This window comes from Meriones unguiculatus, chromosome 10 (assembly GCF_030254825.1).
Source record: "Meriones unguiculatus strain TT.TT164.6M chromosome 10, Bangor_MerUng_6.1, whole genome shotgun sequence".
Lineage (NCBI taxonomy): Eukaryota > Metazoa > Chordata > Mammalia > Rodentia > Muridae > Meriones > Meriones unguiculatus.
In genome coordinates, this window is record NC_083358.1 from 97364832 (window position 1) to 97392370 (window position 27539).

The following is a 27539-nucleotide window of genomic DNA, read 5'->3' on the forward strand; positions in this document are numbered from 1 at the left end:
GGTAATTACTTGCAGCGAGGAAATTACTTTCCTTTACAGGTTTTCTTTAGGTAGAACTGCCCCTTGGAGATGGGAATACTGGTCTGAGTGTCTGCGGCCTTACTCAAACAGCCCAGTTTCACTTAACCCACAAGGACAGTCATGTGTTGGCAGTAGGGATCCCAGGCTAAAGCAATATTACATGAACGCTGATTGGGTAGTGAGTAACTTACAGGCCAGGAACAGTTCTAAGCACTTACCTCATCTTCACCAGCATCAGATAGAGCAAGAGTAAGAGCTAAAGTCAACCTGTAAACCTCGCCGGGAAGTTCCGCGTCAGTCAGGAAGTAGGTGGAGATGCCTGAGTTCGAACCGAGACTTTCTGGCTAGTCTAACCCCAACATAGAAACTAATGTGGGATGGGAAGCCAGCCTCGAAGGGCACACCCGGCGTTAACAATGCTTGAAAGAAGGAAAGACTCAGGTGGGAATGCGGGAGAACACAGGGGCAGGGCTTCTGCTGAAAACGGATTCTGGGACCCTAATAATAGCTACCTGACCTCGAGCCAGGTATTGTGCAAAGGGACTTTACAGTCACTCCTCAGTAACTCCTTTGGCTGAGGTGCTGTCATTATCTCATCCAATCTGACTGATGAGGAAGCTGACGCACAGAAATCGCCCAAGACCAAAGGGCCAAGGCAGGCCAACCCTGGCCCGGAGGCTGCCCACGTGGCGTTAGGGAACAGGAAAAAAAAAATGGTGGGGGCGTGGCCAGGAGGCCGGAGGCGTGGCCGAGCGGGGCGTGGCCGCAGGTTTGGCGGGGCCTGGGGCAGGCGAGATTGGCGCGCGGCCCGGGAGGTTTCGGCGGGGTCGCACCTGTTGCGCGACTGCCCCGTAGCCGGGCCACGGGAGTCGGATCCCTGGTTGATCTCCAGAAAGTGGTGAAGGAACCCTAGGCGAATTCCGGGTCCGGTCTTCTGGGGAGCACGTGGCCTGCTTCCTCTTGAGTGTGGGCTTGGGGTCGCGACTCCGGGGTCTCCTGAGGTCAGTCTGGCCGCTGAAGTCGGCGGGAGTCCGCCCCCGGGCAGCTGGCCATTTTGAAAAACTGCCTCTCTTCCCGCTTTTCAGTGTAGGTGCAGGGGCCAGTGGCTCGACTTCTCCCCGGTGGGGGCCCTCTCACCTGCCCAGCCGGCTTTCTTAGCCGTGCAGGCTTTCGTAAGGCAGCATTCTTGGTGCCACTCGGGACTCGGGCACTATGGCCTCAGGTAAGTGTGTGGCGCGTGTGTTGGTGATAGACGGACCCCTGGACAAGAGGTGCCTTGATCCGAGTGACAAGAGAATGGGGGGGAGGGGGTCTTGTCAATGCCTGTGAGACCTAGGGGATGTGAACAGCTCCTAGAAGGGACTAGGGAAGCAGACTTTGAGTGTGCAGGTAGAGGGACAAGTCATAGGAGCCCGGTCTTTCCCGCAGCCTCAGACAGGACCCTGCCTCCCACTCTTCCTGTCTTCCTAAGAGGCAGCTTCTGCCGGTCAGTGGAATTTTCCCAAGACAGGCCCCTCCCTCCTGGGCTCGAATTTAAGAGTTCTGCCTCCTTCTCCCGGAGCTGGGCTGTCCCTAGAGCAGGGGTCAGATGGAGAAGAAAAGGGGGGGCTTTGCCTCAGAAGCGATGGGTTTTTATAAGTACACTTGCCCTGTCCCTGTAGGAAACGGGTTTTGAGCTTGGAGAAGCTCAGGCTGTATTCTTGCTTATTCTTTTTCTCTCTGGCTGGCCGGACCAGCCTAGCCTGGACTTTGGCTTCTTTGCCTTGAAGCTTTGGCAAAGGGATGAGGGTTCCCGAGGTTGGGTGAGAGTGGTGCAGAGCTGGGAGCTGGCGCCGCTCCATCTGTTTTCTCTGCACTCCCACCCCCCAGCCCCAGCCACTATCAGTCACGTCATTCCAGGAACTGGAGTGGGAAGGGAGGGATAAGGGGCAGGATGGAAGGATGGAGGCCCCGCTCCCCGAGGTTGCCTAGACAACATCAGAAATCGTGGCCAGGGCCTCTTCCGCCTGCGGGGCGCTGCTTCCTGCATCAGTCACTCCCGCTGGGGGCGGGGCGGAGGAAGGGGTTGGATGTAGGAGAGCTTGGCCCCAGCTGGTGAGGTTTCTCCGCTGTCGCCTTGGCCCCAGCCATGGCATCCTATCCTGGCCCAGGCAAGTCCAAGGCCAAATATCCCTTTAAGAAGCGGGCCAGCCTGCAAGCTTCCGCTGCCGCTCCAGGTGAGTGTTCTTGGCTTTAGGCATGGGCTCCCCACCTCCTGTCCAGGTCACTGAGTGCCTCAGGGAGCCCCCCCCCCCTTCTTCAGCAACCCTCTCTGCAATGATGCCTCTCGACCTCTGTTCCAGGGCTGGCTAGCTGGCTTGGGTTGCGCAGAGAGAGGGAGATGGGAGGGGGTGCCTGAGGTTTCCATGTCAGGGATGCTGCTCTCGGTAACAAGGAGTGGGTGTGGATGTGGGTGCAGAAGAGGCGTGTGTGCACACGTGTCTGCTTGTGCAGATGCAAGGACTGCGTGTGAAGTGTATGTGAATGGAGTGGGAAGGGTGTGGGACTGACTGCGGACTGGCGACTCTGATTGGTGCCTGTACCTCGGCCAGGCAGGCTCAGGCAGTCCTGCCTTTACTTACTCTTCACCAGACCCTAGGTCTAGAACCCCCTCCCTGGTGACATGTCGGGTCATGTGTGGCCCACACATACACCAGGGCTGGGCCTCAATTGCCAGTATCCTTCCCGTTTGCTTGTTCCTGGTCTGTGTTGTGAGTCTCGTCAGGAAAGTGGGGAGTCCTTGGGTCAGCCGGCCAGAGGACTGGAGTACGCTGCACCCTTTGGTTTGGCTCCTATTTTGTGGCCATGTCTGCACCATTTGCAGCTGTTTGCATGGCGGCGGCTGTGAACATCCTGGTGAGGACTTAGCTACGAGAGTTTGTGCTTCCTGGACTGTGGGTGTCTGCGGCTCAAGTCTAACGGCTAAAGAAAGACCTCTGGGTGACTGGTTGGGTGTTATTAACCCCTCGTAGCCGCCTGAATTTACACCCTGATTGCCCTCCTCCAGCATGTTCTTACGCTGCTGAAGACATTCGGCCAAGGCTTTGTACTGTGTTGAGATCTGTTTTCTGTGCTCAGATCTGCCTTCTAGGTGTATGCCCTGTGGCTAACCCTGGGCTGGTTACTCCATTGTCGAACCAGAGACCCTTAGGTGGTGAGACCATGAGAACATCTTGTACTTGGGGGTCAAGGCCTAGTGGGGCAGACTTGATAAGGAGTCAGGGGGCTCCTAGTCAAGAGGATTGACCAAGCCCCAGAATCCTGGAGTACGTATGCACCCTTTAGCTGTATACGTGCGTATGTGGTGTAGTGGATGCCAACTTTTGGCACAGGGCCAGGGAGATGGGGCCTGGTCTGAGAGCGTGTGGAGGTTATCACCTGTTTGTCACCTCTGGTGAGTCCTTAGCAGTCTTTTGCAGTGGTGTGGTAGACTAGGAGGATGCCTCTGGCTGTTGGAACCCTTCCTGCTCACCCAGTACTTCTGTGAAGGTCCAGAGCTGCCTGTTAGGAAAAGGTTTAAAATGAGAGTATTTGGTTTCATTTCTGCAGCTCTGTGGTCTGCCTTCAGGGCCTTAGAAGAGGTGGGTGGCTTGGTGTGGTGATGCACACCTGTGTTTAGCTGTTTGGGAAGCTGAGGCAGGAGGATGATGAGTTCCAGGCATGCTTGGACACGTAGTAAAATCTTGCCTAAAAGTACACAGAAAAGGATGAGGATGTAGCTTAGTAGTAGAGGACTTCCCTGGCATACACAGGCCTCAGGTGTGGTCCTAGTAATGCAAAAGAGAGAAAACAAACCCCCAAATGGTCTGGAGCTGAATTTAGGATGGTTCTGGGCTCCTTTGTGTTTGTTTGTTTGTTTGTTTGTTTGTTTGTTTGTTTTTACGAGACAGGGTTTCTCTATGTAGCCTTAGTTGTCTTGGAACTCACACTGTAGTCCAGGCTGGACTTAAAGATTGGTCTGCCTCTGTCTCCTGAGTGCTAAAGGAGTTAAAGGTTTGTACCACTAACACATGACCTAGGATCTTGATAATCAAAGAGTTGAAACCCTGGGTTAGGTGGGTAGTGTTGATCTTTGCTTCTTCCCCCTGTTCTGCTCTCTTGCAAAGGAGGATTGGCATCGCATCACCACCCCTGCAAGGTTCCTCTCTTGACATTGCTCTTAGGGACCTGCTTGTCAGCCTGGACCCTGCACTGGGCTCAGAGAAGCCCTCACCCTCATCACTGAAAGGTCTCCATGTGGGAAGTGTTTGGAGGGTCCCAGGAATTCCTAATTGCACTCTCAGGGCCCCTGAGCTTTACAGACCGCCTGCAAGGACATTCCCCTGTGAGTCCTGGGTCTGTGGCCATGTAGGGCAAGGCCACTTTCTCACCCATTTATAGCCTGTGTCCAGAGGTTAGGACAAGCAAGTAAACAAAAGCAGAGTCCTATGTGTCTTCCAAATGCGGCTCCCATATGCCAAGGTACGCTCTCTGAACAGGTTGTCCTCACCCTGACAATGGGCTTGGAACTAGTTTGTGGACTCGGAAGCCTCTGTAACTAGCTCCTACCCAGACTAGGCCAGTTGTCCAGCTACCAGCCAGCTCCTGTGCGTAGAAAAGTCCTTGTCTCTTCTGAAGAATCCATAGACAGGGTCCCCAAAACAATTGTGGGCAGAGGAAGCTGGCCAGTGACTGCAGGGCTTAGGGGAGGATGGCTGGTCTCCTTCCTCTTACCCTTTGGCCAGCCAGGCTGTGTCCACTTTCTGTCCCCTAGGGCTGTGGTTTTAAGGAGACTTGGCCCCTCCCCTGTCAGGCTGCGTTGGCCATATCAGCCTGTCTTGTTTCTCCCTGTTGAGATCCCAGGGTCTGGGTGGGCCTCGTGGCACCAAAGAGGTTAAGGCCCTGTTAGAATTAGAGGTCTTCCTGTCTCCCAATTCCTGCTCCTTCGCTGGATTCCTGAACTCCCCTGAACTCTCCCAGCCCCCTACGTGCGGCCAGCCCAGGGTCTCCCCTGCTTATAGCTACACTTGGTACAGCCCATGCCAGCCCCTGAGCTGTCCTGGGGGACTGGCTGCAGCTTCACAAGGCAAACAGGCAGGCAAGGGGCAGAGGGCTGCAGACCAGAGAGCACTCTTGAACTCTGCAGGTAGGGTTCCAGTAGGGACCAAGGCAAGTAGGTAGCTGGATTCTGATCTAGGGAAGGCACCCCTCTCTTTGTCCAGAGTTGGGGCTACACCTAGAGTACTAGGAAGTGGGTACAGAGACCTTAAGGCATAATGCCTAGATGTGGCCCCTGAGTCCCTTTTCAAAGCCAGAGTGGAGGTGGGGGAGAGGGTTCTGGAGGGATGCGACTTCTAGAGCTGGCTGGGGGAACCAAATGGTCTGTGGACAGCTTTCTTGCAAGATGAGGCTGAGATTGCTGGAGGACCCAGGGAGGTTCCTTCCTGGTGAGCTGCAAGCTGAGGCAGCCCAGGAGACTAGCAGCTTCAGACCTTCAGTGTTAGCCTCGTGGTAGGGCCCATGTTGGGCTGGAACGACCCCGGCTTCCAATCCTCCTTTCCCAGGGCCCTCCATGAGGCCTCCAGCTTAGATCCTAAGGCCTCCAAGTGACGCAGACCGTGGCAGCTCCCTTTGAAGGGGCAGCCAGCAGTAGGAGGGGTAGCCTCGGATCAACCCTCCTCTTGGCAGCTCTGGGGTCCTGGAGAGAGGACAAGCCTCCAGGGGAAGACAGGGTTCCTTGCCAATCAGGTCCTCTTTCTTAAGAATTGCTTCTTGGGTCAGAGCTGGGTGCCTGCTGTACTTAGCTGGGCCTTGCAGGTCTGGGACAGCAGGCAGTGGTTCCTGCGAAGGATTTGTTAGGACAGGGGTGGATCTGACCCTGGTAGAAGTGTGTGTGTGTGTGTGTGTGTGTGTGTGTGTGTGTGTACATGTGTACCCCTTCTAGAAAACAGTCAAGATAGATTCTCCTGATCTAAGGGAGTGGGCCACCCCCACCTCAAGTTCTTATTGCAGGGTTGACCGAATCCGTTTGCCCCACAGGCAGGCACAGGACCTCATCCCTGAGGGTGGGGTGGTAAAGGGCCTCTGTAGATACTGGATGAGCCCCACGTGGCTGGCTCTTCTGTCTCAGTGGAAGTACTGCCCAGCGGGGTCTGGCCGCAGGTTGGGCAGGGGCTGTTGGTTTCCAGGGGCCTCCAGGCCTTGTCTCTCCTCCCGTTGACCTTGGCATCACTGTCTCTGCAGAGGCTCGGAGTGGTCTGGGGACCTCTCCGCTGCAGCCTGCCCGCTCCCTGCCGGGTACCACCCCCTGCCTCAAGCACTTCCCACTGGACCTTCGAACGTCTATGGATGGCAAATGCAAGGAGATCGCCGAGGTATCACCTGGCACCCCTACACCTCCTCGCCTCAAACCTCACCTGTACCTCTGTTGCTATACTCCTCTACCTCAGCCACCTCTCATCTCATGCTTGGCTGTCCCTGATCCTAAGCCTTTCCCAGGAACCCTGGCTCCTGCCCTCATCCCTTGCCCAGGCTCTGAAGGGGAGGGGAGGGGCAGAGGGCTTGAAGGCAGGTTCACCTGACTTTCCTCCTTCCCTGCTTGGTACCAGGAGTTGTTCAGCCGCTCACTGGCTGAGAGTGAGCTCCGCAGCGCCCCGTACGAGTTCCCAGAGGCAAGCCCTATCGAGCAGCTAGAGGAGCGGAGACAGCGGCTGGAGCGGCAGATCAGCCAGGATGTCAAGTAAGCCCGCTTACTGCTGCTCCTCCTTGCCCCGTTGTCTCTTTCGAGGTCCATCAGGGAGGCAGCATAGAGCACATTCCTTGGAGCCAGGCTATGACTGGTTCCATCTTCCTGTAGGCTTGGAGTCTACTGGATAACTTACTTCTGGGGCTGCTTTCTTATCTCTGAAGTGGCGTGAGAACAGCCCAGGGTCCACAGGCCTGCCCGTGGACCGCGCGTGACAGTATGTGCACAGCAGCGGGCACAGTGCTGGGACGTGGATGCAGCAGCCACTGCTCTTGCTCTACCAGACCTTACTCCTCTCACCTCTAGACTGGAGCCGGACATCCTACTTCGGGCCAAGCAGGACTTTCTGAAGACAGACAGTGACTCGGACTTACAGTGAGGAGGGCAGAGGGGCCATGCACGGATGGTATGGGGCTGGAGTCTGCCCTGTGGGGGTCTCCAAACCTTATTTATCTCCCCTTCCCTATAGGCTGTACAAGGAACAAGGAGAGGGACAGGGTGACAGGGGCCTTTGGGAGCGTGATGTGGTCCTGGAACGGGAGTTTCAGCGGGTCATCATCTCTGGGGAGGAGAAGTGTGGGGTGAGTGTGCGGTGTGGTCTCAGGTTTTTATCCTTGTGTTCCAGATGTTTCTGGGCTCACTGAGATGCTGGGACCGGAGAGTGCCGAGTGCTCCTGGGTTTGAGGCCTTTGGAGCGAGGGGTGGAGAGGTCTGGGGATGGCCACAGGGAGGAGGTGAGTATGTGCCTGAGTGCGGACAGAGACCAGGAGAAAGTGATTGCTTGTCCTTGTCCTCAGGTGCCATTCACAGACCTGCTAGATGCAGCCAAAAGTGTGGTTCGAGCACTCTTCATCCGGGAGAAGTACATGGCCCTGTCACTACAGAGCTTCTGTCCCACCACCCGCCGTTACCTGCAGCAGCTGGCCGAGAAGCCCCTGGAGACTCGCACCTACGAACAGAGCCCTGATACCCCTGTGTCTGCTGGTGGGAACCCTCCTCCCTCCCAACCCCAATTGCCCTGGGCGCCTAAGCTCAGAGCCTCGGCACTTCTCTCCCACACCCAGCCTCTTCCTAGCTTCTTGACATCCGGGAGGGTGGAGGCTGGGGACCATAGTTATTCTTTTGGGCTTTTGACATACCTTGCCCTTTATGAAGCCCATATCCTGGGCAGCTGCTGGCCTTGAAGCTCCCTGGCCCTGACCCTCCCCGTCCCCTTTGCAGATGCCCCAGTTCACCCCCCTGCACTGGAGCAGCACCCATATGAGCACTGTGAGCCAAGCACCATGCCTGGGGACCTGGGCTTGGGTCTGCGCATGGTGCGTGGTGTGGTTCATGTCTACACCCGCAGGGACCCCGATGAACAGTAAGTGGGGTGTGGGGTGTGTTTGGGGGTATAGCATATGGAATGGTGCCTCGGCTCGGGAGGGGCTGGAGCCCTGGCCCCCCTCACCCGAGCTTCCTACGTGCAGCTGTCCGGAGGTGGAGCTTCCGTACCCTGACCTGCAGGAATTTGTAGCCGACGTCAATGTGCTGATGGCCCTGATTATCAATGGCCCCATGTAAGTTTCCACCTGTGCCATCTCGCTGCCCTGCCCTGCCTGCCCTGCCCTGCCCTGCCCCAGACATCTGTGACCTTGTTTCCTGCCACTCCCGGTCATCCACCCCTAATTTGCTGCCCTCTTGGCTGCCCTTATTCTCTGTGCTCCCGCCTCCTCCCTTCAGCCTCCCCAGAAGCCTCCATCGGGATCTGGGTCTCTCTCTCCTCTCTTCTCATCCAGAAAGTCATTCTGCTACCGCCGGCTGCAGTACCTGAGCTCCAAGTTCCAGATGCATGTGCTGCTCAACGAGATGAAGGAGCTCGCCGCCCAGAAGAAGGTGCCGCACCGGGACTTCTACAACATCCGTAAGGTGGGCCCTCAGCCCCGCCTCTGCGACCTGACCACTTCCCCCCTCACCCCAGCATCCAAGATGGAGATCCCTTTTATACGTACTGCTTTGGCCCTGGGCCCTTCCTTTAAAAACAATTTATTACATTTTAATTAATGTGTGCATAAGTGGGTGAGGAAGCAGAGGAAAGCTTTCCAGGAGTTGTGTCTCCTCCTCCACCATGTGGGTCCTGGGGCCTGTCTCAGGTGTCAGCGTTGACACTGGGTATCTTCTACCTTATGTATGGAGGCAGACGGTCTCACGTGAAACCAGACTTTGCTGCTTCGGTTGGTCTAGCTAGCCAGCTCATCGGTGTACCCCCGCCTGTACTCCCCTCATAGTAAGATTATAGGCAGGCCGCTGTGAATGCTGGGATGTACGTGGGTTCAGGGGACCCCAACTGCAGCCCTCCCATTTGTATAGCAAGCGAACGGGTACCAGCCGTGCCATCTCCCCAGGCCCAGGGCCTCGCCCGCGGTGGACCCAGCAGCCCTTCTCCACTGCAGGTGGACACACACATCCACGCCTCCTCCTGCATGAACCAGAAGCACCTGCTGCGCTTCATCAAGCGGGCCATGAAGCGACATCTGGAGGAGATCGTGCACGTCGAGCAGGGCCGGGAGCAGACGCTGCGAGAGGTCTTCGAGAGCATGAACCTCACAGCCTACGACCTGAGTGTGGACACGCTCGATGTGCACGCGGTCTGTCCCGTGGGGTGGCCTGGGGTGTTGGGGCAGCGCTGGGACCAGGGATCGGGGGTGACCTAGGCCTTCGCATCTCCTCCAGGACAGGAATACCTTTCATAGGTTTGACAAATTCAACGCCAAATACAACCCTATTGGGGAGTCTGTCCTTCGAGAGATCTTCATTAAGACCGACAACAAGATTTCTGGGAAGTACTTTGCTCACATCATCAAGGTACGGAGGAGCTCCCCTTCCTGCTGAGCTTCAGCCCATGTGCGGGAAGGCCTCAAGGGACGGGAGGAGGGTCTGAGAGGCCTGCTGAGCTCATGTGGTGTGTACACGGGGCAGGGAGAAACCTAGATGTCATTGCTTCTGGTGTCTAGGAGGTAATGTCAGACCTGGAGGAGAGCAAATACCAGAACGCAGAGCTACGGCTGTCCATCTACGGCCGTTCGAGGGACGAGTGGGACAAGCTGGCACGCTGGGCGGTGATGCACAGAGTACACTCTCCCAATGTGCGCTGGCTGGTGCAGGTGCCCCGCCTCTTGTGAGTGTCCCTTAGAGTGGGAGGGAGCTCCATGGCAGTGTGCAAGGGGCCAGGGCTTGCCTCCTGCTGTACGGGCATGGCTGAGCCTTCAGTAGCCAAGCTAGGCACTCTCGAGTGCCAGGAGGGCCCTTCCAGGCCACCCCACAGTCTGTCCAGCCTGGTCTGTCTGGGTGTCCCACTCTCCCACTGTGGTTCAGATGTACTCTGGAGCTTCTCGTGACAGCCCTGACCCTTCTGGCATGCTGCTGACCCTGACCTGCATATGCCTGTGCCCTGTCTCCTCTGCAGTGATGTGTACCGCACCAAGGGCCAGCTGGCCAACTTCCAAGAGATGCTGGAGAACATCTTTCTGCCACTGTTTGAGGCTACGGTGCACCCTGCCAGCCACCCGGAGCTGCATCTCTTCCTGGAGCATGTGAGCGGTGGCCTGGGCTGGGTGAGGGCAGGGCGGCTGGCTGAGGGCCCAGCTGGGGCTCTAGGCCTGACCACCACCAGCTCTTTGCCAGGTGGACGGTTTTGACAGCGTGGACGATGAGTCCAAGCCAGAGAACCACGTCTTCAACATGGAGAGTCCCCTCCCGGAAGCCTGGATGGAGGAGGACAACCCACCCTACGCCTACTACCTGTATTACACCTTCGCCAACATGGCCATGCTCAACCACCTGCGCAGGTGCGAGGACCGCCAACCCCGCCTGCCTGGCTTTGGGCACCCTCGCTGAGGCCTCCAGTGCCCCCGCACACCCACTGCCCCTGTGCCCAGACTGACTGGGCTCTTTCTCTGCCCCTGTCTTCCATCCGAGCTCCCCATAGTCACTAGCTGGAGGTCACTAGCTTGAGGGCTATCCTGTCCTGGCGGTGTGGGATCTGGGCTCAGGTGAGCTTAGGCATACCCCACCCGGCTCTGGAGCTGAGTCTGTCTTTATACCCCTCAGGCAGAGAGGTTTTCACACGTTCGTGCTGAGGCCGCACTGCGGGGAGGCTGGGCCCATCCACCACCTGGTGTCAGCCTTCATGCTGGCCGAGAACATCTCTCACGGGCTGCTGCTGCGCAAGGTCAGGGCCTACACCCCCAGCCTCCACATGCAGCTGTTCACCCTCCTGACCCTCCTCCCCGCCCAGCCGTGAGATCCTCCTTCCCAATATAATTAGCTCTTCCCACCCATCCTCTAGTGGAGGAGCCCAGCTTGGACTCATTCTGTGACACCCGGCCTGGACCCTCCCCTTCCCCCTCTTCCCCTAAGCCCCAGAACCAGCGTGTCCTCCCAGCAATGAGGCCACTGAAGGCGCCCTGTTCCTCCCACCTGTCCAGGCCCCTGTCCTGCAGTACCTGTATTACCTGGCTCAGATCGGCATCGCCATGTCCCCACTCAGCAACAACAGCCTGTTCCTCAGCTACCACCGGAACCCTCTACCTGAGTACCTGTCCCGTGGCCTCATGGTCTCGCTGTCCACAGATGATCCTCTGCAGTTCCACTTTACCAAGGTCAGACCCAGCCCAGTCGGCAGCCAAGGCAGTGTCTAGGGGATACTGGGGTGTCTCAGGGTTGCTGCTGCCCCTTGCTGGTGGAGCATAGCGACTGTTAGCCGCGTCCTTGAAGGAGGGACTGCAGGGGCCTGACGCCTCTCTCACAGAAACCTGGCCTGTGCAGGAACCCTTGATGGAGGAGTACAGCATCGCCACCCAGGTGTGGAAGCTCAGCTCCTGCGACATGTGTGAACTGGCTCGCAACAGTGTGCTGATGAGTGGCTTCTCCCACAAGGTACAATAAGCCATCCGCCTGAGGCTGGCGTCACCTCTCTCCTTCCTTTGCATGTGGGGTCTCGTCCTTGTCCCTGTGGTGGCTGGGTCTGCTGCAGCTCTGTCTGTTTCCTATGCCCCCTTCAGGTAAAGAGCCACTGGCTGGGACCCAACTATACCAAGGAGGGTCCTGAGGGCAATGACATCCGCCGCACCAACGTGCCAGACATCCGCGTGGGCTATCGCCACGAGACCCTGTGCCAGGAGCTGGCGCTTATCACACAGGCCATCCAGAGTGAGACGCTGGAGACCATCCCAGAGGAAGTGGGCCTCATCATGAGCCCAGGGCCTTAGTGGACCCGTCCAGGCAGTGCTTGCCTCATCTCAGCATCTTGATTGTGTCTGTGATTGGACCCTCCCACCCGATGACGTCTCTGCATGTCTCCATTTTGTTTCTGTCCTGCATGTCTTTGAACGTGTGTCTTGCCTCTGGGCCAACTCAATGAAAGCCAGTCCAGGAACCTGCTTCACTATTGTCTTGGCTCAGGTGGTACCTGATGGCCAAGATTTAAAGGTTGGCCCTGCTAGTGACCCGTCCCAGGATTGTCAGAAGTCTGGCTGTCCTCCGGTGTCTTCAGTGTCCACAGGGGTTTGGGATGGTTGTTTGGGGCTGGTCCCTTTACCCCCGGGAGCCCTACCTCGGCAAATCCAGGCTTTGGCTAGAGTTCAAGTTGAGTTCCCCTCTTGTTAAGTGGCCGTGGAGCAGTTGGAAGGGGCTCATTATCCCTCTGCTGTGGCACTGGCTGCTTGGCCTCTGTGAAGTTCCAGCCTGTCTGTGCTGGGCAGAGCAGCACTTAGGCTTGCTCCTGGCCCTGGAGGCCTGGCCTGAGGGGCTGGACCGCTGCTCCTGCCAAGTCACTGCCCATCAGCTCCTGCTCCTCCCCAGTCCACGTGCTCCTTTGTTTCCAGCTCCCTATGCCCCCGTGGGAATGGGCAGCAGGCTTGATCTGAGTCTCCAGTTGGGGGCTGCTGCAGTCGGAGGGCACTGGGTCTGTCATTACCCTGAGGATGGCACCTTCTTTGGAGGTTTTCAGGTCCTTGATCAGACCCAGATCCCAGCTAGCCTCTTGTGTTATGTTCTAGACCGAGGCCTTTGCTATGAAGAACAGTGTTTCATATGACCCATTTTTTTCCTAGTGCATGAGAAATAAAAGATTATTTAATTAACGAGGCATGTGAAGGTCTGTTGGGAGAGGGAGAGGAAGGGGGTTGAGGGGCAAGGCACTTTGGTGGAGTATGGTGTGGGCCGCTGTGTAACACAGGCTGCCAGTCCTGCCTGCCCACACTTCTGAGTGCTTGGATTACGGTGGAGGCCTGTGATGAGCGGCACAGTCTGAGGCATGGATGGGGTGGATCGGTGCCATTTGCGCACTGACTGAGGAGATGCCATTGAGCCCTCATCCAGTTTGCCCCTTCTGAAGGTGACATGAGCCTCCAGGTCCATGGTGTGTTCTTGACATTACCAGCTTAAAGGATAGCACTCTTCCGCCTCATGCAGCCTCTGAGGATGACATGGCATTACCAGCTTAAAGGATAGCACTCTTCCGCCTCATGCAGCCTCTGAGGATGACATGGCAGGTGGGAACATATGCCTCTACTTGCCTCCCTGAGGCTTTTAGGGAGCCTGTCTAAAATGCTCTCTCGAGGTCCCTCCCTCAGGGATTCTGACACAGAGGTAGCAGATGTGGTGACAGATGTACCTGTCAGATTGCGTTGAAAGGAGCTGGAGCAGCTTGTGATTGAACTCTCCAGCAATTCGCTTTCCACCCCGAGTCTATGGTGCAGTTTGCAGAGTTTTGCCACTAAGATGGCTGGAATTTGCTGTCCATGTGAAGAAGGGCAGTGAAAACATGCCCTGGACAGCACAGGCACAGGCAACCAACACTTGCCACAGCTGCTTCTGGGTAGAGAGAGACTAGGGTCTGCCTGCCTCAGAATCGCAAGCTTGTATGCTAGAGGACCTGGCTGGGATCCCATAGAGGTTGCAGCAGGCCCCACCTCTCTCCCATCCCCCACCACCTAGCCCCCGACTCTGAGCAGATAGGAGGGCCCCCATCTGCATCTGGCCTGAGACTGTAGCAGGTTCCCTAGAGACGCAGGGCAGAGTTCTCCTTACCTGCCTGCCCCCCCATTGGCTCCTAGCCAATTCACTGTTTTAGCCATTTATGTATCTGAACGCATCTAGATGCTGTCCTTAGGGCATGAGCAGAAGGCTGTAAAACTGATTTCTGCCTAAAGAAATGGGCTGAGGAGACAGAAACAGCCAGTGATGGGATGGGAGACAAGCGCTGTAAGGCTCTCTCCACCTCACTGGGCCTTGTCTGAACTGCTCCCTAAACAATGCTTTTCAAGGGTGGTAGGAGCTACTTTTGGAAATCAAGCAATCAGGATTAGGAGATCCCTCTAGACCATCCCTTGAAGGCCAGCATGGCCTGTCCATACCAGCTCCGAGGACTCTGCATTCATTCGCTAAATTTGTCGTTGAGTCAAATCCTCTCTTTCATGTTTCTGTACAGCTTTTCTCGGTTTGTACTTTGGCCCAGCCCTCAGTACATTACTAACCAACAATATATTTCTTAGCAACCTCTCCAGTTTCATATCAACCAGACTTTGGTTTTCAGTTTTGCAGACATTTCCCTTTCAAACATGTATCAAGAATGAATTGTTTGTTTAAAAAATTGTTGTTTTTTTTTTTTTAATTTGATTTTGTGGTGCTAGGAACTGAACACAAGACATTTCATAGACTAGGTTACTGATCCACACACGCAGCCCAGGAGCAAATAATCTTTCAAAGGGAAGGAAGGTTTTGCTGGTGAAAAAAGAAAAGAGAGCTCTTTCTACGGTACCATAATGGGTCACATGCATTTGCTGGCGGATGCTCTCACGAATGTAAACATCCCATCCTCTTCAGCCTGTGCCCAAGTCTTCACCTGGTTCCCACCCAGGAGGAAGAAGCATGGCTATGCTGGTAGTCACTGATAAGCACAGAGCTGGGAACGTGAACCTCCCCGCCAGGCTAAACAAGTAATGGCATGGTCAGCCCCCGATTTGGTTGATGTGCAGCTCAGAGACTGAGGGAAAATGGGCAGGAGAATCCCCTCCCATCTCTCTTCAGCTTGGTTTCACCGTTCTGACAGCCTCAGATGGCCACATGGACTATGAAGAATTAAGATGAAAACACACAGGAGGTAATATTCTGGGGATTCTTTTTCTAGGGGTATCACACACACACACATACATATATGTATATAAATGCCGTAGAAAAGATTTTTTTAAAAGGACTTTGAAGATACAGGAAAATAGGAGGTAAGTCTATTCTTGCATACCACTTTTACAAAGTATTTGATTGTAACCTGCATACCTGAGCTGTATGTATGCATAAATATATTTTACATATTCATTACATTTTCCTTCTACTTCTTTTTTCTTTCTGTCCCCTCCCCTCTGTGTGTGTGTGTGTGTGTGTGTGTGTGTGTGTGTAATGGGGCCTATATGGAGGTCACTTGGTTCTGCCTTCCACCCCTTGGGTCCTAACGCAGCACCTCAGGTTGTCAGGCTCGGCGGCAATCATTTACCGAGTCGTCTTGCCATTCCCACTTCTCTTTTTGCAAGCAGCATTTTGTTTGTTTTTTAGACCGTGTCTCCTGTGCAGCCCAGGCTGGCCTTCAAGTCACAACCCTAACCAGCCTTCCCAGTGCAGAGGTCACAGGCGTGTGTACCACACACTGAATTCGAGTGATGTTTTTGAATTCGAGATTATGTTAAGTCTAAGTTTTATTTAAACTTATTAATGTCTTTCACATTCTGCCAAAATAATCCGTAAATACGTTTCATTGCTGTGCCCTGCCCCATGATGATTTACCATCATAGCTTTTCTCCATTAAAGAATAACCAGGCCTGGCCTTGTGAGATGGCTCGGCAGGCAAAGGCCATTGATGCCAAGCCTGACACCTTGGTTCGATCCTTGGGTCTGACGTGGAGAGTGAAAGCTGACTCTTGAAATTCGTCCTCCAGTAACATGTACCATGGCGTGTGCACACCATGCTGTGTTCTCATGTGCGTACGTGCACACATACTCAAGATATAAAACAACAGTGGTAAGTGCCCCTGGGGCTGTGACTGGCCATACCTAACACCCAGGCCTCAGCTGGGCTCCTGGTCTGTGACCACGGGCATGATACGTCCTTCTCTATGCTTCCGGCCTCCTGTCCACAGAGCTTTGCTCATGCCGATTCTTCCCATCGTTGGATTAAAGAGTTAGGTAAGATTCTGGTAAGCTTTAGATTTGGTTCGTACAAGGCTTGAGATTCCCACCCTAACTGTGTGCCCGTAAGAGAGAATCACCGGGTTGGAGATGTCCATTTGACCAGACAGAGTGAGGCAAAGCCCTTCCCTGGCTTGCTTGCCCTCTGACCTCTCCTACGGTCATTCTGCCAGGCCCTCCTGGGACCTGCTTGGGAGGTGAGTGTGAACCACTCCTAAGGGAGGCAGCACCTTACCCTGCTCCAAAGGCCGACCTTGAACTCATGTAGCCCTGGCTGGGGCAGAAGCTGCTTCTTGTTTGCAGGGTGGAGGAACGAGATTGGCGGGTGGACTTTTAAAAACAGTGCTTTACAATGCCCCCAAAAGTGCGTGCAAATAGCGGGCGAACCTTCCTCCTTGTGGCTTTAGGGCCGGCACAAAGTGAATTCTACCCAGGGACACTTGTCATCTTAAAACCAAGTGGACAGTAACCTGGGCGCCCCCTCCTGGGGAACTAGAGAAGAGCAGGTGGGGACAATTCTCATGCTCATTCAAACCCTGTCACACTATTGCCTCATGGGAGAATTTATTCAAGGAAAGTCCAATAGAACTTTAAACATTAACTCACATTTAGTCCAATGTTCAATGATTCATTCTGTTTTCTAAATGGGAGTAAAGTTGCTCAACTTGACATTGCCTGGTCGATGACCTGGGGTCGGTGGTCCCTGCCATAGAAGCCACAGGCCCTCTGGAGTTGGGCCCTCTGGATCCCTGGCTCTGCATGCAAACCTGTGGAGTGAGCTTTCAAAGGCTCAGGGAAGGCTGGGGAGCTAGAACTTTGGAGGCTGTGAAATAAGGAAAAAAAGAGAGAAATTGAAACTAACAAATGTTTAAAGAAATGCCTTCAGAAAATAGCACGTCAACTTCAATATTTGTTAATTTTAGTATCCATACAAATGTCATTATATTTGAAAACAATGTGTAAACTGGGTTTTTGGCAAACGCTCCAGAATCTGCAGCATGACTGTAGTCAGAGCCTGTTCTAGACTAAATGAGTTACTCATAGCCGGGTAACTTCAAAAGCATCCTCAAAAGTAAATCCACAGAGGCCCCTTTAGTTTAAAGCAAAGAAGAGTTACTTGGAATGAGGGATGCCACTCTTGGAGGGAAGGGTTCTTAGGATCAGATGCAGGGTCTGTGTAGGGCTCAGGGGAGTCCCGCCTCCAGCCTTCTTCCGGTTAAGATCAGTTCAGCCTCAGATCCAGCCTTCGGGTTGTTGCTTCTCCCTGCCTGAAAAAGCTGAACAGAACCATGGTCTCTGCTGCTGCTGCTGCTGCTGCTGCTGCTGCTGCCGCCGCTGCCGCTGCTGCTTCGTTGGCTCCTGGCTGCAGAGCAGCCTTAGGAATGGCTAGAGAGCCCCCATCTCCACTCCACTCCACTCATGAAAAACTAGCCTGGTCTGTGAGCCTGTTAGCTGAGAGGGTGAGCCCTGACACGTGTCGTAAGTGGAGGACAATGTTCCTGAGGATTCTATCTGAGGTTGTCTTCTGGCCTGTGTGTGTGTGTGTGTGTGTGTGTGTAAAAGGACCGATAGTGGGGGCTGGGGAGATGGCTCGGTGGCTCACAACCATCTATATTTGGATCTGATGCCCTCTTCTGGCATGCAGGTGTACATGCAGGTAGAGCACTCAGACATAAAATAAATAAATAAATCTAAAAAAAATTATTTGGTGCCACTAAAAAGACAACAATGATGTAATGAAGACAAGGTGGCATAAACTAGCTATGGTGTCATGATGGGCTGGTATAGTCTGATCAAAGATTGAGGATATGCACTCTGAGAGATGGTGACGAGCCCAGCTCTTTCCTGTTGCCTGGGCCCCAGGGAGGTACAAGTTTGGAGTCAAAACTCAGCTTCACAGTACTTACTAACATGAGCCCTTGTGAGTATTACATGGCCTCTGAGCTTTCGTTCTCTTGTCTACGAAATGTAACTGTTCCTGGGGCAGATTGCCTGAGAGAACTTAGAAGCAGGAGTTTGTTTTGGTTCATGCTCAGAGGCCTGCAGTCCAGGCCACCTGCTCCTTTTGCTGTGGACTGGTGACAACACGGTACTCAGCAGAGGGGGCACATGACCGAGAAGGTTCCTTTACTCCATGGAGACCAGGAAGCATCACAGAGGGAGGATCCCAACATCCTCTTTGAGTGCACGGCACCAATTACCTCACTTTGTCCAGAGAAGCCCTACCTCTTTTCACTGATTCCTACCCACTGGTGCCATAGCCTGGGGAGCAAGCCTCCCACACATGGGCCCCGGAGGACATTCCACATCCAAACCACAGCACAGGCTCTACTGTGGGGTTCTGTGGTAGAGATCAAATTCTATGTATTTAGAGGCCAGTTTTGAACAGGGAACTTGGACAATTTGGGGCTTGTGTCAGAAGTTCTGTAGGAGGATCTAGGGAAGTTCAGGTCATTTACTTTTGGGAAAAATAATGTATCTGGTTTTTGTCTCGTTTTTTGTTCGTTCGTTTGTTCTTGTTTTTTTGAGACAGGGTTTCTCTGTGTAGCCTTGGCTCTCCTAGACTCACTTTGTAGACCAGGCTGGTCTCGAACCCACAGGCAGATGGATAGCTGCCTCTGCCTCCCTGAGTGCTGGGATTACAAGCGTGTGCCACTGTACCCAGCTCAACATACCTGATTTTCCGCATTTAGTTTTTACTAGAGTGTTGTGGGTTAAGCAGGTGTGTGGTCGTTCCAATCAATAACCCCAAGGCCTTTTGGAGCCAGGTGCGGTCAGCATTGTTCAGAGGAGATAATGGCGTGGGCAGCTGAGTGGACACACGCCCTGCCTGTCTCAGGGCTAGGAAGTGAGCCCGGTGAGGACTGAGCCTCAGACTCCTGGCCCAGGGTTTAAGCTGTGAGTCTCTTTGGGACATCCTGGAGACTTTGGTGAGGCACTGTAAAGAAAAAAAAAATGCTGAATGAGTAACAGAGATGCTAGGGCCCAGGGTGAGGACAGAGGGGAGAGTAAGGACAGATCTGGCCCTTCACTAAGGGTGTGCATTTTTACCCCCAACATAATATTTTTATTGATTATTTGGGAATTTCACATCATGAGTTTCCATCATACTCATTTTCTAGTCCTCCTAGGCCTGCACCCCCAACACTTGTGACCTACCCCACCCCCCAATAAAAGGAAAAGGAGGAGGAGGAGGAGGAGGAGGAGGAGGAGAAGTCGTTCAATTTGTGTTTGTGTTGCCCATGTACTCACTGGAGCATGGTCAAACTCCCAGAAGGCAGCACCTTAAATCTGAGTCCTTTCCCACCCACACCCATGCCAGAAGCCATCAGCTGTGGAGAGCTATACTACGGCGTCCTCATCACAGTTTTTAAGAGTTCTCTTTGATGGTTTTCTGTCTAGGCTGTTACTTTTGGGGGGTGTAGGGGATGGGGTGGGGTAGGTGTTGTCAGAGACCTTCTCTGTCCCTCTTTCTGTGAGTCTGCTGTCATCAGTATCACTGCAAAAGTGACGTCCACATGGTTTCTGGCGACAATATGGACCATGTAATTCACATGGTCTCTGGTGGCGGTACAGAGCAAAGACATTAACATAACCCTCTGTCCCTGCCTGGGCCATGGGAACACCATCATAGCAAGCACCCCACTGTCTCTTTTAACTCCCGAGACTTCCTCCTTCTGTTTCTGCCGCACACCCCGACCTTTGCCTGAGTACCCCCCGGGAGAGCCCCCAGTGAACATGGGTCTTAGGATGCTTTGGGCGTGATGGTGGAGGCTCAGACTCACCATCTGCCTCCAGCTCTCACCTTCTGAGCTCCCAGGTCATGCCAGCTAACCGACATTCTATTGCTCTTGTTCATTTCCCTGAGTTACTTTTCAAATCCACACAGCCCGCTGGACAGTATCTGCTTTATTATCTCCGTCTGACAGATGGAGATTCTAATCTACAGATTAAGGGATTTCCTGGTTGCTTAGTGTTGTGATGTTAGGAACCAGGCTTCAAATTCTGTCTGACTCCGGATCCCGAGCTGAGCCCCTGCGGGTACACCACCTCTAGTGTTCTAGAAACCTCTAGAGTCTTGCAGATGATGCTATCTCGGAGCATCTGACTTTCACATTGACACACAGTGACACACAGCTGCTTCAGGGAGATGTTTACAGCTTGTGACAAAGCAGGCGAACCCACAAGCCACTGGTCTATCACCAGATACTGATTAGCCTGTCCTGCCTGGCAAGCTGCATTTTCCTCTGTGTTATTCACTCTGCCAGGGGTCACCCAGGGTAACTCTTTATATTATTCTGTTTCTTTTATTAAGCCATTTGACAGTTCTTTCTTTTGTCGATGCCACTAGAATAACTTTTTTTTTTTTTTCTAGGCAGGGTTTCTCTGTGTAGCCCTGGCTATCCTGGACCTCAATCTGTAGAGCAGGCTGTCCTTGAACTCAGCCACCTGCTTTGGCCAACAGGTCTCCAGTGACTGGGGAGATGGCTCAGGAGGAAAAATGCTTGCCTTTTAAGCACAAGAGCCAGAGTTCAATCCTCAGAACTCACATCTAGAAAAGAAAAAAAGTTGTACTTGGTGATTTGTACTTGTAATCTCAGTGATGAGGGGGCAGAGACAGGAATATCCTTGAAGCTTACTGGCTGGCCAGCCTAGGCTACTTGGTAAATTCTAAACCAGGGAGAGAGGTCTGTCTTTAAAGTAAAGGGTGCAGGGGAGGGTGCCAGGTAACAGCACCAGAAGTTGTCCTCTCCACACACACACACACACACACACACACACACACACACACACACCTCCACACACACCTCCACACACATGAAGATAGACATGGACATGCACGGACACACACACAATTTCCTCCTTCTTTTACTCCTCTATGTCATCAAACTGTCTCCCTGGTCCTCCAAACCCTAAGCCTCTGCTACCCAGCAGTCACTTCTCCCAGACTTCTCTGGTCTCTTCTTTGAGGGTTTCCCATTGACGTGTGAGTCTTGGTGTGGCTCTGTGAGCTGCCTTCTGGTCCCTTTGCCTTTCTGTTGCCCATCTTGTCACCAGACAATCCTGTCTCCCGAGAAGGTCTAGGAGATGGTTCTTCTCTCAGATCTGGGAGTCAGATGCTCCTGTGTGGACAGACACGAGGAGGAGAGGAGAGGAGCCTTGGCAGAACTAGGAGGGCCTAGGTTGAATGGATACATTAGCAGACATCTCAGTGGGCAAGGAAATGGGGTCAGGATGCTCACAGGCTAGATCCTCAGCTGGGCGTCTAGAGATGACCAGTCCTGGAACTGACTCTGTCTTACCTGGGTGTTGCTAAGTGAACCACTGAGCCACCTGCAGCAAAGACTTAAAACCATGGAGCAAAGTGTTTGTAAAAGTGTCAACCAGGGATGGCTTGGGGAGCACGGAGTTTGAAGTCACGGTTTTGAAAAGCGCCAGTCTTTCTCCCGTCATCTCTTCTTCCTTGCAATCAGTGTTGCCCTGGTCTGAGGCCTGCTACTCTGCAGTGTCTTTGTGCATTCGCAAGGCCCTCTTTCCATCGGCTGACACAGCGTCCTGCAAGGAAGCATGGCCTGCAGATGCAGGTGGCCAATGGGCTCTTGTTAGGTGATAACCTGTTTTTTTCTTGTGGTGGCCTGGACTTGGGGTCCCTGAGGCTCTCTGCCAGGTGCAGTTGAATTATCATTGTGATACCTCTGTTTCTTAAAAATATTTTTAAAATTTATCCTTTGATATATATATATATATATACACACACACACACACACACACACACACACACACGCATAAGTATATATGCAATATGCACTGACCATATCTACCCCTCACCCACCACTGGCTCTTATGCCTGAGGTTGCCCCTTGGCTGCCTATGTCCTACATGAGCCAATGTCATCAGCTGACAGTCCAGCCATCCCTGCCCCCACACCACCTCAACCCTATCATGAAGCAAGAGCTCAGCACCCATCAAGCTGGAGGTGCTCCAGTGTGGCCATGCTTTGCACATTCACACCAGCGTGTTCCCAAGGACCCCAACTGCAGGGAATCCTGCTGTTCTGTGCAAACCCACGGCTGTTCTTCGCTCCATGCCATCTTCGTGGGGATCAGGAAAAGGTGGGCTCTCTGGGAAGATATAGGCCTGATAGCTCATGGAACTGACGGAAGCTTTGGTTAAAGAAAAATGCTTTTCCTTTTAGGTAGCTGTGGCTGTATGGCTGTGAGGTGTTGGTTGGTTGGGGACAAATTCTGCTTGCCCTTAGGGCCTTGTAGTTGCACATTTGGACACCAGGGAGCGCTGTGGGAGTTGCTGCCAGAAACCATGCGGGATTTAAGTCTGTACAGCATGCTAGTCCCTTCAGTTTGCAGCTGGGTCTACCGGTAATCTAACCATTTTGGGGTGTCAGGGTTTCCCAGTTTTACTTGTTGACCCTGAAGGTCTGGGGTTGGCTAGTCCCAGTGGCAGGTCTCTGTAGGGGAGGAGGAAGTTGCCGTCCACGCTCTCTGCATACACCTCAACACTCACACATGGACAGGAAGGCTCGCCAGCGCCACTGGGGTCCTTGTCAATAATAGACAGTCACTCAACATCATCTGCTTCCCAGAAGCAGCAAGCAGCACTCTCAACCTGTGAGCCATCTCTCCAGCCCCATTATTATTATTATTATATCATTATCAGCATGAAAATGTTTCCCTATCTAGACAAGCTACCTGGAATTATTATTATTATTATATCATCATCATTGTGAAAATGTTTTCCTATCTAGCCCAAGCTATCTGGAACGCACTGTGTAGGCTGGCCTCAAATGCACTGATCTCCTGCCTTAGAAACCTAATAAAACCACAATAAAGCACTTTAACAGCTACGTCACAGCAAGTCAGCAGTCACTGCACAAGCAGCTTTGTAACTGTAAATGCTGAGATTCACTAATGTCAGTCTTGTGGATATAACTGTTATGAGCAGATCAACTGTATTCGTAAAATAAAACCCTAGGAGCAAAAATGTATGTAAGTACATCTCACCATGGTTAGGAATCGTGTGCGCCCAGCTTTATAACTATGGCCATCTAAAACATTTTAATAAGATCTTTTTGAAAAATCAATTTTTTTATTGTGTGTATGTAGGCATGCACATGCCACAGGACACGTGGACATCAGAAGACAACTGTGGAGTCCACTTTCTCTTTCTATTTTTATGTGGGTTCTGAGGATCAAATTCAGGTCATTAGGCTTGTGTGGTGGTAAAAATCAGTGACAGAGCTAGAGAGATGGCTCAGGGGCTAAGAGTATTTGCTGTTCTTCCAGAGGACCTGATTTCATTTCCCAGCACCCACACTGCGGCTCATAACTGCTTGTAACTCCAGCTCCAGGGGATCTGGCAACACCCCTCTGACCACCACGGGCACTGACATACGTGTGCATGCACATAGATGCACACAGACACACATACATACATGTAGACAATAATTTTTTAAAAAGTCAGAGTGGCAGTTTTGGGAAAGGAGCTGACGTGAAAATTAGTCTTCAAAAATGATCTTCATTAGGCGAGAGAGTCTGTGAAAATGGTGGGGGTGGCCTATGGTTGGATCTAGTGGTGAGAGATCAGTTAGGATCTCCACCAAGCATCCTATCCCAGACAGCAGGGCAGAGACGTCAAGGAAAAAAGAGGAGGTGGTGGTTTCATTGAAAATGTTCCGCACAGGCTCATGCATTTGAACACTTGGTCTCCTCCATTTGGTGGCACTATTGTTGCAGATAAATTCAAGGTATGGCCTAACAATGTTTATTATTAGCCCTATAATGATTACAGCAGTATTAGCTAACCCGCTGTTATAATCAAGAAAAGACACAAACACCTGATAGATTTTAGAATAGCTTTGTCTTACTTGGGGCAGGGCAAATATTAACCCTCCAAACTACCTTTCCCTCCTAGCCCCATCCCAGGCCAATCGTTCTAATAATTTCTACCTGGCTACCTTCCATCCACAATTCCATAAACACTGGCTTATTCTGTCCTCTGGGCAGCTTCCTCCCTCCATGCTGGCCGTGTGCTTTCCCATGTAACCCTCGGCAGCTGTCTGCTTCTTTCCTTCTCTTCCTGTCTCTCTCTCCCATGATCCTTCTGTCCTCAAAGCCCCTCCACCCCCAACTTTGGTCACACCTACCTCCTGCCCTTCCCAAGCATAGGCCTTTTAATCTGCCAAACGGGGATAAATGGGAACTTTCCTTCTTGTCACCTGGGTACAGGAGATAGTTTAATATTAATAACAATGCCCATGGCAGGCTGGTAACCAAATCTCAAGATACTGTAGTCAGCATTTGAATACATAGTTAAGGGCTGGAGGGATGGCTCAGAAGTTAAGAGCATTATCTGCTATTCAAGAGGCCCTGAGTTCAGTTCCCAGCAATCACATGGTAGTTCACAGCCATCCATAATGTGATCTGATGTCCTCTTCCGGCATGCAGGGTTACGTACAGTAAACACAGCTGAACTTTCCTCTACACTATTTGTGAAGGTTGTGCTACTCGTAGGAGGCAGAGCCTTGCTGGAGGAAGTCAGTCTGCCACTAGGAGTAGGTTTTGCATTTTTAGCCTGTTCCATTTTGAGTTTGCTTTTCTCTGCTCCATGTTCACATGCCCTCTCTGCTTCCTGCTGCTGGCTGCCACAGCTTCTCTGCCATAACAAAAGCTCCTTCTGGAACCAAATACCAAAACAAATTCTTTCATCCACAAGTTGCTTTTTTAATCTTTTTTTTTTTTTTATCATAGCAACAAAAAAGCAACAAGAAGTTCCCCTTTAAAACCTGGAAAGGAACTTCATTACAAAAGAGAAAGATAGAGAGTAAGAGAACAAGGTGTCATATACAACATGATGGGTACCAAGAGAGGAGAGTGGGAGAGAGATGGAGAGACAGAGAGAGATGAAGAGACAGAGAGAGAGACAGAGAGAGATGAAGAGACAGAGAGAGAGACAGAGAGAGATGAAGAGACAGAGAGAGATGAAGAGAAAGAGAAAGAGAGAGAGATGGAGAGAGAGAGATAGGACATGAGAATGAGAGCCTAGAGAGAGTAAGAGCTGGAAATGCCTTACTTTTAGAATTTTCCCACAGGGTGGGGAGTCTGGCCACAAGTCAAAGCCAGTTTCAAGGTGGGAGTGGCAAGAGAGTTGTTTGTTCAGAGTGGAGGATACAGAATGTTTGCCTGTGAGTTCCCTTTACATGCACAGGAGGCGGCCAAGGCCTCATTTCTGAGACAAAGGAGTCAGCCTGAAGGGGTCTACGGTCTAACATTTCTAGCCTCCCTGTTTATATAAAAAAACATAGAGGAAAGGGAAGGTAGAAGGAGCAAGCCAAGGGGTCAGGGACACTGAATTCAAGTCTCTGGCTTCCTCAAGCTGACTAGTGAGGGCCCACTTTCCCAAATGGGGACCAAGTGGGGGGTAAACACACGCATCTTTGGGAGATATTTCTCTTTCAGACTGTAACGGAGAGGTTTTACTAGAACTGGTCTGTCCTTGAAGTTAATTTCATTAAGCAGTCTTGGAGCTCCTAGCACATGAATATTATGTCACATATAGAGGTAAGCAATAGACAGGGTATTAGTAAGGCTACTGTAACTCAAGATAATTTTGGCTTTGGAGTTCTACCAACCTTTCTGTTCACCTAAAGGAACAGTCAAGTCTCCACATTCATTGATGCCTATAGGTTTTACCAGCCGAGTTGTCCAACCTAAGTCTTTGGACAGGATTGATCAAAAACAGCAATGGTGCCGCCTGCCTGGCATCCTATCGCCAGGGAGGCAGAGTGGAGCTTGAGGGCAGCATGTGGCTACATAGTAAGACCTTGTCTCAAAACACAAGAGAGAGCGAACTACCTCGAGGCTTTCTGTGTAGTTAATGGTTGCTGCAGGGGAAGGGAGAAACATTTCTTCAGTGGTGTAGCCACTGGCAAGTTGCTCATATTCCTGTCAAGACCCCTTCACCCATATTCTTGTAAGCAAGCCTAATGAAACTCCTTGGATTTAAAAAAAAAAAAGGCTAGGCATGGTAGTGCATGTCTTTAATCCCAGCACTCATGAGGCAGAGGGCAGAGCAGGCGGATCTCTGTGAGTCTGAGGCTAGCATGTTCTACATAGTGAGTTCCAGGACTAAAGAAAATAAAATTAAAAAAAAAATATCCAACAACAGCAAACAAACAAAAGGAAACAAAAGAAAAAAGAAAGGAAAACCAAAACGTGGGTTGCGGGACTTCAAAGGTGTGAGGCTCTGTGTTCATTCCCAACACTGCAAACCTGTAACAAGACAAAAAGCCTCCGTCAGTCATCACAGCATTAAGCACTTGATCAAAGAGGTGGAATCCTTAAACACTCTGTCTTCCACGAGTGCAGCTGAAAAGAGAGCATGCCCTCACTAACCAAGCACCTTTCAACACTTTTTACACGCATGAGTGGTGCTCACACACAAAATTAGTGAGTCAGTGTGATGGAACCGAACTTACACAGAGCAAAATTTGCAAAAAAAAAAAAAAAAAAGAAAGCTTGCCGTGAATTAGAATTCTGAAGGTCTTTTGCATAATCTATACTTCCAGGATTTGAAATGACACAAACCTGAGATTCCCAGCATAACAAATTGTAGAAACTAGTTCTGACAAGTAGGATGAAGGGAGCCCAGCTAAAAAAGCCCAAGGATTTGGGGACTGCTGGCACAAGTGCTGGAATCCAAAGGCCGGGGAGCATGGAATACTCATGTCCAAGGCAGCTGCAGAGAGCTGGGTCTCAACTCTCAGAGATGTTAGCTTTCTGTGTTCTCTGTAGCTGGCGGGAGAAGCTATTGAAAAGAGAGACACTGGTGTGTACCATACTAGTGAAATAATGGGCTCCAAAATATTAAAAAATTGCTAGGAATCCCACACTGGAGGAAGGGAAAGGCTGAAGTCTTATCGCCAGACAGAGAAGGAACTTGCTTCCCATGAAAAGATTTCACACAGTCTGACACTTGTCAGACCTCCAGGCAGGAGAGACCAGAGCCAGGAAACTGTATGAGTGATGGGCGGGGCCAGCCTCTCACATCAGCACCCCAAAGACCAACTTGGATGTCACCCGACCTCGTTATTTGTTCTTCTTTCCAAGGTGGCCCCGTTGAATAAATCTCCTTTCTCTGCTTTTCAATATCACTTGTCTCTTTAATTGGTGTGCTGGGGACAGATGGCTCAGCCTACCTTGTTGGGACTGCCAGATCCCAGGCTCTGACCCTAAGATTCGGTAACCGTACCACACCGAGGCTAGGCCACTCAAACTTCCACGCTAATCTGCTCTGGGAACATCTTCAAGGAAAGCCCCTGAAAACGCCTCTCAGATTTTCCTTCCACCCAACGAGATGTAAAACAGCACGCGGATCCCGGGACGTCTGAATTCTCTCCACACATCCGGGCTTTGTGCCTGTCTCACGCAACCCGCTGCTTTTCGTTTTTCTTTCCCAGTGAGAGTTGTGGTTTTTCGGCCTTCAGGATTTCAACATTTGGGATTTTTAATCTTTTGAAGTT

At 52.1% G+C, this 27539-nt stretch overlaps 1 protein-coding gene and 1 pseudogene across 3 annotated transcripts; one reads left to right on the forward strand and one right to left on the reverse strand.

Annotated features, from left to right (window-relative positions):
* Positions 1-614: 614 nt before the first annotated feature.
* LOC132657113 (uncharacterized) lies at positions 615-1233 on the reverse strand (annotated as a pseudogene).
* Positions 794-12906, forward strand: Ampd2 (adenosine monophosphate deaminase 2). Of its 3 annotated transcripts, none has more exons than XM_060392894.1 (18): positions 794-1243; positions 6283-6413; positions 6648-6778; positions 7091-7159; positions 7254-7365; positions 7582-7768; positions 8006-8147; positions 8254-8343; positions 8563-8692; positions 9217-9411; positions 9497-9628; positions 9778-9941; positions 10230-10356; positions 10448-10611; positions 10874-10994; positions 11251-11424; positions 11591-11701; positions 11827-12906. In XM_060392894.1, exons 1-18 carry the CDS (start codon positions 1234-1236, stop codon positions 12031-12033), a joined length of 2397 nt encoding a protein of 798 aa, XP_060248877.1. In that variant the 5' UTR covers positions 794-1233; the 3' UTR covers positions 12034-12906. The 3 variants fall into 3 exon arrangements, with proteins under 3 accessions (XP_060248877.1, XP_021487352.1, XP_060248878.1); XM_021631677.2 differs by lacking the exon at positions 794-1243 and adding an exon at positions 1588-2237; XM_060392895.1 differs by lacking the exon at positions 794-1243 and adding an exon at positions 5092-5185.
* The last annotated feature ends 14633 nt before the right edge of the window (positions 12907-27539 follow it).

Coding starts and splice junctions, on each gene's coding strand:
- Ampd2 (XM_021631677.2), top strand. CDS start 2,150: ATGGCATCCTATCCTGGCCCAGGCAAGTCCAAGGCCAAATATCCCTTT. Junction 7,366..7,581: donor CTGGGGAGGAGAAGTGTGGG/GTGAGTGTGCGG, acceptor CCTTGTCCTCAG/GTGCCATTCACAGACCTGCT. Junction 10,995..11,250: donor ACGGGCTGCTGCTGCGCAAG/GTCAGGGCCTAC, acceptor CCACCTGTCCAG/GCCCCTGTCCTGCAGTACCT.